A 10,164-nucleotide genomic window follows, 5' to 3' on the forward strand; every position below is an offset into this window, starting at 1 on the left:
CGACTCGAACCATATATGGGTAAACTCTTCTCGGGATTCCCTACGGGTTAAACTATTCATATTAGCCCACGTTTCAAGCTCCAACTGGGGCTCATCCCCAGGGCTTATCCTCGTTCAGCAGCCCTGAAGAAGATCCCCGAGTCGCAGCTTGAAACGTTTGATAATATGAATAATTTAACCCGGTGGAAATCCCGAGAAGAGTTTACCGACATTATTCGCCGCTTGAATGATATTTCATGAACCATGATATAATCGCCACGAAACACACGAACGGCACCAACCTCACGAAATATTTCTCTCCCAATTTTGGTATTCATCATCATCTTGTGGTGTTCCTCTCGTCGGCAGGTCCCCCGCGCCAATGCTGTCTCCATTCCCTCCCTTCTCCGGCCATCTCCTTGAAGTCTCTGCATCTTCCAATTTTTACGTTGTCGATAAACTTCAGCCTCCTCTTTCCCCTTCTTCTGATCCCCTCCACCATTCCCTCCAAAGCTACTTTCAAAATTCCATTCCCTCTCATCAAATGTCCCAGCCAGTTACCCTTCCTTTGATTTATTTTGTCCATCAACGTTCTTTTCTCATCTATCCTATTTACACATGCTCATTCCTAACTCGATCCGTCCACCGTATTCCCTCCATCTTCCTCCAAACCCACATCTCAAACGCCCCAATCCTGTCCCTGTCTCTCTTCCCCATCGTCCAAGTCTCACATCAATACATAAACACACTCCACACATAGCGTTTCACCAATCTCTTCCTCGATTTTAATATTTTTATTTTTTATTTTATTTCTTCAATTTTTATATTGTTATTTTAATATTTATTTTTTTATATAATTTTAAATTTTTATTCCTTTTATATTTTTTTAATAATTATTTTTTAATTTTTTAATTTTTTTTTTATTTTGGTGTTAGTGGGGGGCATTTAAATATTTCAGTAATGTCAGTGGCGTAACTATGGGGGTGATGAGGGGATAGATCCCCCCCCCCCAAAGCCTCAGAGAAAAAAAATCAAAGATATTGTCTAGGCATGACATGTAATAACTGCATCTGCTTAAAGTTAAATCTTTATTGCCAATATTATGTAAAAATGTATTTCCAGGCATGTAATTTTTCAAACATTTACCGTTTACCCCTACCCCCATCGCCACCCCTGACCATCTCATCCCCCCAAAGCATATTCCTAGTTACGCCACTGAGTAATGTGATTTGGTTCATGCCCATGAATCGTTCTTTAAATCGTTCATAATGAAAGGAATCGAATGAACAATAGCGATCAAAATTAACACTGCATGACTGCAAAAGCAAACGACGAAAATAACGATCGTAAATTCGTGGTGATCCACGAAAAAGGAATACCGTGATTCAATGCATATGGTCAATGGCAATGAACCGGTCGAAGTGAGCCATGCACTCATGAACGACTCAGCTCCACTCGCTATCGCTGATGACGCGCTCTCGCGGAGGAGGAAGTTCCGATGCGTGTTCACGCTCGGCATTGCAATGAATAGTTTTTTTTTAATCAGCGAGAGGGGAGGAAGATGAGGGAGGGGAAGTACCGACGCTTGGCGGCGGAGGTTTTATGTCTGTACATAACCCATCCCCAGTACGCCGTGCGGACAGTCACAGCATTGAGCTGAGAGTGCGATGAACGAATTGAGCATCGAAACCTCGCCAGAAATGGACCAGTTGACTAGGCGGAAAACGCGTGACTTCTCTGATACCATGCACCAGGAAAGCACGAGATCGTACATCACACAACTCTACGAGGAGGAAATTTATCGCGGAATCCGTCAACTCGAAGATCTGCGAAAGGAGAGGGCGAGACTACGAAGTTCTCTTGCCTTTCTGCTGCGATTGCGTGACGAGAAGACCATCCCCGCCTTTGCCAGAGTCAGATCTTCGATCAAGTCACCGGCTGCGAAGGGGATATTTAAGCGGACGAGCTTGGCTCTGGTTCGCGAATGGATCCACGACAAGCGGCGGCTCCTGGACTTCAACGCCAGGGCATCCATGAAGCTCCACCTTCAACTTGCGAGCACACTTTCGCCTATCGAATGGGAGTACGTGGACCGTGCAACGACTGCTTCAGGGGAGCCCTTCTTTGTCAAGGAAACGGAGCGACTGAAGAAGAAGTACAGCTGGCGGCCGAGCTTGAAGAAGAAGAAGAATACAGTGCCTCCCCTGGACGCCAAAAGGCTTGTTATCAACATATCCGATCAGAGTCTTGATGTACCTACTTTGTCAGTCCTGTCTAAAGGGCTGAGCTTCGCTCCATCCCCCAAAGCGATTCCATACATTGACTTTATTGTAGGAATAGAGCCGGTCATTGCAGAACTGCCTGATTATTTAGCAGAGGAAGCGAGAGCAGAGGTTGTGGTTGCATTGAAAAGGGCCCAGCCACCCCAGCCGAACATCTCCAAGGAAGAACAAGTAGCCCTAAACACATTGCGGAGAAACGAGGCTGTGACGGTTTTGCCGGCTGACAAGGGAAACGCCATCGTTTTGATGAACACGAAGGACTACCGGAAGAAAGTCAATGATATCCTCCGCGGCGGAGCCTATAAAAAGTTGCCCAAAGATCCCACTGACTCCGTTGCCAGGAAGACCATTAAATTGATTAAGTTTTCCGGTGTCCCAGAGGGAATGATTAGTAGTCTGAGGCCTCGAGCACCTGCACCACCAAGACTTTATGGGCTTCCTAAGATCCGCGAGGAGGGTGTAACTCTGACACCGATCATGAGCTCTATCGGAAGTCCAACGTATAATCTGGAGGAATATCTCGCTGGACTTCTGTCCGTGCACATTGACCGCTGCGAACGTCACGTCAAGAATTCCTCAGAGTTCGTGAAAAACCTATCCAAAATGCACCTGGAAGATGCCGACGTCATGGTCAGACTCGACGTAGTATCCCTGTTCTCACAGTTACCACGTGATGACACTTTAAAGTTGTTGGAATCCAGATTCGACTTGGAAAAGGTGGAACTCTTTCGCCACGTCTTTCGTTCGACGTATTTCAAGTACGACGGCGAATTCTACGAGATGACCGACGGATTGCCGATAGGATCACCTCTGTCCCCCGCAGTTGCCAACTTTTTCATGGAAGATTTTGAGCAGAAAGCACTCGCTTCAGCTCGTCTGAAGCCGAAATGCTTTTTACGGTCCATGAACCACACTTTTATAGTGTGGCCGCATGGAGATAAGCTTCTTGAGAAATTTTTGAAAAGCATGAACCGTCAGCATCCCAAAATCGAGTTCACGATGGAGAAGGAAAAGGATGACAAAATTCCGTTCCTTGACGTTCTCATCCATCGTAGAGGAGATGGGACAATTGGACACAGCGTATATCGGGATCCCAACCACACCGACCTGGACCTGAGTGGAAACAGCCATCATCACCCCAGTCAAAAAACAGCGATCATGTCCGAACTCATTCTTAGGGCCCAGTCTATTGCTGACAAGGAAAGTCTCCCGCAAGAGCTGACTTACCTGGAAAAGACGTTTCGTCAAAATGGATTTCGTGAGGAAGACATCAGTTCGACCCTTATGGAGACCCTCCAGAGTCCCAAGATGACCATGGATGGACAAAAACCTTTGGCTCGAGCTGACATACCATTCGTCTCCACAGTGTCCGGAAAAATCTCAAGGATTTTGAAAAAGTTTGACATAGAGACTCATTTTCTTTCTGTGTCTACTTTGAAGGACCAACTGGTCACAGCCAAGGACCCATGTGGCCTCTACACTCCCGGAGTTTATCAGATACCCTGCGAATGCGGCGTAGTCTACATTGGGGAGACGTGGAGGACTGTTTCGACCAGGGTCAAGGAACATCAGGGGTACGTCAGGTCCGGTAAAAAAAAAGAACATGCCATCGCCGAGCACATCATCCTCCACGATCACGCACTCCAGTGGGATAAGATGAAGGTACTCCACCGCGAGGGAAGAGACCGCGAGAGGAAAATAAAAGAATCCATCGAAATACTGCTTGCACAGAATAAGTTCAACCGCATAAAAGGAGAGAAACTTAATGACACGTGGAAACCTCTGCTGAAAAGAATTCAGGATGAGAGAGAAAGACAGGAAACTACTTGATGATCGGAACCTACTTGATGCAATAAACGTCGTGTGAACAACTCGTGTCTAGGCTCAGGGTCAAAATTAGACATTCTGCAGTGTCTAGCATTAAGAGCTCGGCAAAGTGCTGCCCAAATTCGCTGATATTCACTTTACTGGCGGTGGAACCAAAGGTATATACTCTAGCCTCGAGATAAAAGTGTGTGTCTTATCTCGACCGCTCCAGCGCCTCTTGCCGAGTATGGACGGATTCGGGTGACTCGGGGTTCTGAGGAGAGTTAGAAAGCGTTTAGCGAACGCTAGCAGATGCCAGTTCCCATGGGACTAGCATATATTCAGCCCTAAAGACGATAGACGACTCGACCATCGAAACGTCGGCAGTAATGCACCAATACTGACCTGGTGAAAACCCGTAATGTCTTCCCTAATAATCTACACCGGGAGAGTGACAATTATATGTGGATACAATTATGTATGTATCCATACACCTGATCGGGGAGGTTCTAGCGGTAGTGGAGTACCGGAGATGGTGTGCGAGGATAGAAAATTCCTGTGGTAGATATAGAGGAGGCAGTGTGCTTGGATTGAGCGAGTACTAGAGATTATTCTGTAATTCCGAATGTAAACAACCATAGTCGGAAAGCGATTGGATTTTCAAATGAACCATTCAGTGCTCTTGGCAACCTCTATAACTCAGTGAAAATGAACCGTTCTCGTATAAGTGAACCCTTCTAAGTGAACCGTTACTCGCTCGCCAGAGGCGATCGTACATTGAACCTCCAAACAATGATCGAACTTAGCTAAACTTGTGACGTCATTCGAATTTGAGCCCAATTACGAAGATACGGAATGGGCCCTTTGATCGGGGAGGCATGGTTGTGAACTGTCTTAAGTGGGAAGAATGTTAAGTATACGAGGAATAGGGAGGGAAAAGAATGGGATTTATAGATAGAATGAGTGTGAATAGGTCTTTGAGGTGCGAGTGTCATGCTAAATCTTATCGCGAAATTGCCCTGGAGATGATGGACGATCCGACCATCGAAACGTCGGCAGTTATTTATCAGTGTTGCTACAATCGAAAACCCAAATGGATCCTCTAAAATTTACGTACTCAAATCCTTATGAAAACGTTTTAGACCGTTGAACGTGTGTGTATTTTAAGGAGAAAAAATTTGGTGCTCTTCTCGAACTTGTTTAGTGTGTTTTGAGATGGCTGATTGATTTTGTGAGTGGAAAATGTTCCCGTTATACGTGGAGTGAAAAAGACTTCATAATTACTACGCCAGGGATGATAAAAAATAGAGGCATCGAAGTCAACAATGAAGTTGGTGGAAGACTGGTTTACTGTTTTGAAACGTTAGATTAGCATAGTTATTTGTAATTTTTTACCACCATGTTTATTTCATATGGACTACATCAATTCGGTGCGAGAAAAAAAAACTTGTTTTTGTGATGTCATTTATGAAGTAATTTCGATTCAAACGACAAATATATAGGCTGAGTTGTATTTTATTCTAGACCTCAGTGAAATTATGATGTATTTAGCGACTTACTTATCACCTTCTGTACATAAAGGCGTCTCCGTTACTTTGTTGAACAAGTTTGACTGTATGGATTTCAAAAAAATAGGTATTGCAGTTATGAATCTTGCAGCCCGCGGGATTTAACACCCTATGCGATTCTAGATTCAGTTTTCTATTAATTGTGTGACTTGAATAAAATTAATTAATATTAATTACTAAAACGTTTTCGTTTTCTTTTTTTCCTCCTAGTCAACCCTTGTTTGCCTCTGAAGCTATAATGTATATACTGCGCCCTTGCGGTATTGTTTTTTGTCTGCTATGTGAGTGTTGCTATTTAAGTGCTGAGGTTTTGTTTCCAAGCAAGCCAACCTTCTTTTTTATACCTTTTTTACGATTTTATTTAAACAATTTTTTGTCTACAATTTGAGTGTTGCTTTTTAAGCGCTGAGGTTTTGTTTCCAATCAAGCCGAAATTCTTTTTTTATACCTCTGTTTCTGTACGATTTTATTGATACAAAGAGCTGGTAGTTATTTAGTCTATTTGACGTTCACATTTTCTTAAATTAAAATCACTGTCATAAGTCAGAAAACTGACGCAGTTCTCCACTTCGCTATCATGTCTGCTTGCCTTTAATTTCATTTTTGCGTATTACTTATTTTTTAAACCCAAATTAGTATAAGTTTTTTTTAATAATTGTTTAATGCCGAGCTGCGTAAAATCAAATTTTTCTAAATTTGGCACTTCACTTAATCTTACCGCATCGGTTTTTGTTATTTATTTATTCATATCCTCAATGCAAGAAGAAAAAACTGGTGCTTTCTCGGTGAATAGACTGAGGAAGGCTTTCTCGGGTGTCCAGCCGGGTAAGAATGTTAATATTCTCTCACGCCTCGAGGTCCTACGCGTTCCTCATCTCTTGAAACATTATATCTTGTATGATGTTGGGCACGATATGGTGGAAGTTCTTAATATTATTAAAATAAGGCATTGCAATTATTCCACTGAGTTTTAGTACGACGCTACGCGTTTAGTCGTTACAAGCAACACTTGATAATGTTGTTTGTAACGACGAAACGCGTAGTGTCATAATAAAACTCAGTGGATATATTGCAATGTCTTATTTAAATCTATCTTAAAATATTATTTACGTCGATTCTCTCATGACTAGGCACGTTTCGGACCTGGAAACGTTGAAGACTATGAACATTTTTACCCGGCTGGAAGCCCGAGAAAGCATATTTCAGCCCTGTTAGGCATGTTCACACGACGCAATTACCCATTCGGATAGATGCTTAAACGCATTCACCAGCAAAATTGCACCGTGTGAACACCCAAAATGGCGCAAACACAACAATGGTTGAGTAGGAAATATTCCATGTTCAATTGTCGTGAATAATCCGAGCTTAAGTCCTACCGCGTGATATTCGCTCGGGTGAATGAACTTCTTCTTCGACGCGTCAAGCTCACGCTGCTAACTCATGTTATATCGCGCCTGCCGCATTCGGCATTCGTCACTCTCCACCACTGTAATTTACTTTTAATGCGGATTAAATCGTTTCAGGCTTAACTTGGTGTAAATGCGATACAACCTTAAGAAATACTACAAATGGTAATTTTCCTTCTTTAACCGTTGACAGTCTTAAATTTCCCATTTGGGAACGGATTGATAAAAAAATCATGAAAATTTTATGTCGTATCTTTGATTACATTTATAACTTTTGTTACGTTAATAAAGCGTGGAAGTATTTTTTGAAAAAAGTGAATCGCATGTTTTGTGTATACTTCGGTCGTTAATTATATCTTTTCAAAACTGGTTATTTTCATCACCCCTGAAGTGAGTAGGTGTTTTTTTTTCGATATTTTCCCCTACGTTCGCTCTCCAGAAACAAATGCTCATTTATTCGAAATATCAATATATATATATTACATTGTAAAATTATTTTTTTAGTCAAGTGTATATTTTTTTCAATCAACAGCAAAATCTAGTGTCGTGTTCTCATTCGGGAACAAGCTTGAAAACGCATTGAAAAAATTTTGTTCGGGTTTTCTTTCGTAATATCTGTTAATTAGTTTTAAAATAAATGGGACATGCAAATAATAAGAATCAGTTAGTAAGTTAGTTCGGTCTTTCAAGAGTTAAATGCAAAACTCAACTACAGTCCATGGTTTCTATATTTTATGCGATTTTCAAGGTCTACTTCCGTTAATATTGTTTTTTGTCCAATATTTTAAAGTTGCTATGTTGTGCTGAGGTAGTGCATTCAAATAAGACAACCCTAATTTTTTTATGCCTTTATTTTTTACGATTATATTGATGCAAATATCAGGTGGTAATCGAGTTTATTTCTCACGCGTTTAAGTACGATAACTGGTAATTACTTTACTGACTCTTTACTCCGCTATCCTGTAACAGTCACCTAGTAAATGGCATAGCATGTCGAAACCATGGCCGGTAATTTGTACCTAGTAGTCGGAAGTAACATTTGTAAATTTTATCATGGATAATTTAAATGCGTTACTGAACATTGTACGTATTTCTTAGTTTATATTGTGAACTACCTACATTAAAAATTTGCACACTAAGGAATTACTTATTACACCTTGTTTAAGGTCTAATTATTAAGGTAAGGAACTGTACCCTCTGTAAATAACGAAAGGTTAATTTTCTGTGAGAAAAATTTCGGTTCGAACCTGTTCGAATTAAAGGTGTTCAGAATTAGCAGGGCTTCACTGCTTGGGCGTACCCAGCCCGGCGGAAGACAGGAGGGGGTAGCTGCTTCCCACACCCCCTTGAAGCAAAAATGGCAACATTATTTACGGTAAATCAGGACTGAGTTGGAACGAAAGTTTTGAACAAATTTTCGTTGAACCTGCAAAATCTGATATTATAACAACACATGTAACAAAAAATCATTTTTTTTCAAACACATACTTTTGAAAACTAATAAAGCGGTGTTATATTTTGCAAATATGTTGGTTTCATCCACCTTTCCGTGCTAAAATGTTATATCTTGAATACTAATGGCTTCCTCCCCCCCCCTCCCCCCGTTTTGATCTTTGGTTCGCCCGTGCTCCACTGAATGTAGAAATACGCGTTGGCAGCTGGGTAGCAAGGAGGTTGTGAATATCTGGAGGGGGCACCACTGGTTTCGAGCGTGGCGCGAAGTGTGGCCGGAATAGGGGTGCTTGGGTAGGACAAGCCACGCCCACTTTGACCAAAACATTGACAATCCTATAAGGGTCAATGCTTACTATTTGGTGAAATATTTGGTCGTAACTCTTTAATACATTAAAATAACCTATGGAACGCACAATATAAGCTTTTTTTCTCACTTCATGGGTAGGCTTCGTGAAGTTATGACTCAAACATCTTTTCCCTGAGACAGATTATTTTCAATCACCACGGTTAACGTTCTTCAACCAGCTCAGCTGAAAATAAAATTTACGAGAGTAAAACCTGAATCGCACGATCATTTTATCCGTCGTTTCCATGTGATCACTATCGCGATCACTAGAGTGATCACTCGCAAATGATCGTCGCCGGCAATTGTTGATGAGGATTCCCATCACTATTTTTCATCACTCGTCCAGTCGCTTTTTCCGTCGCTAAAACCGTCACTAAAACCCCATTTCAGCCTATCGGAACGCATGCCCGTATGGAGCGAATGCAGCGCAACGTTTGACAGTCGTAGGAACGACATAGATAAACAAACACGCTATTTATTTTCGTGATGCGGGCCCTATGACAACGAGCTGTGATATCGGAAGTGATGCGAAAGGCGACGGCGGGAGGGACCGCGTGATTCAGAAAAATGATCACTAGAGCGACGAAAGAAAATAATCGTGTGATTCAAGCTTAAGTTAGTCTTTCACCTGCACTTATTACCGGTATTTAATTTTATTATAGCCAACGGAAATCTTACAATGGCAGTAATAAAGTTTATTTTCAAGGATATTCCCACTGGTAAAGTGGCTAACAGACACAGTGATTATACATTAAGGGCCCCCGCGCACTGGCAACTTTTACAAAGCAACTATTGAGGAAGTCCCTATGGAACACACGGCAGTTGCGGCAACTAAAAAGTTGCCCGTGCGCGGGGCCACAGTCAATTTCGTGTGTTTCATTTGAACATCCACAAAGCAACTAAATAGTTGCCAGTGCCAGTTGCCAGTGCGCGGGGACCCTATTAGAAGTGGTGGGAAATATCCAATAACAATCACGGGCGGAATACCAGTTATTGTAGTAGCATTTTTCACTCATTGTAGTGCATTTTCAGAACACAACTTATTGTTAGCCACCTCCAATTATCAGTCGGAGGCTGAGTCCAAAAGTTGTCAAACCAAGATGGCGGAACTGTAATTTTTTAACCACTATAACCACTTAGCCCCCCCCCCTTGTCCATATCCTGGATCCGCCTCCGTCTCTAAAGCCTGATTCACACGATCATTTTTTTTCGTCGCTTAAGTGATCACTATCCCGATCACTTTTCCCGTCGCGAAAAGCGATCGCTCTAGTGATCATTTTTCTGAATAACACGGTCTCTCCCGCCGTCGCCTTTCGCATCAT

General features: G+C 42.1%; 1 protein-coding gene across 1 annotated transcript; it reads left to right on the top strand.

The window, feature by feature from the left end:
• The first annotated feature begins 1,646 nt into the window (after positions 1–1,646).
• On the top strand, positions 1,647–4,091 carry LOC124169556. Its single transcript, XM_046548196.1, has one exon. It carries the CDS (start codon positions 1,647–1,649, stop codon positions 4,089–4,091), a length of 2,445 nt encoding a protein of 814 aa, XP_046404152.1.
• Positions 4,092–10,164: the final 6,073 nt, after the last annotated feature.

Source organism: Ischnura elegans, chromosome 12 (assembly GCF_921293095.1).
Source record: "Ischnura elegans chromosome 12, ioIscEleg1.1, whole genome shotgun sequence".
In the NCBI taxonomy this organism is placed as follows: domain Eukaryota; kingdom Metazoa; phylum Arthropoda; class Insecta; order Odonata; family Coenagrionidae; genus Ischnura; species Ischnura elegans.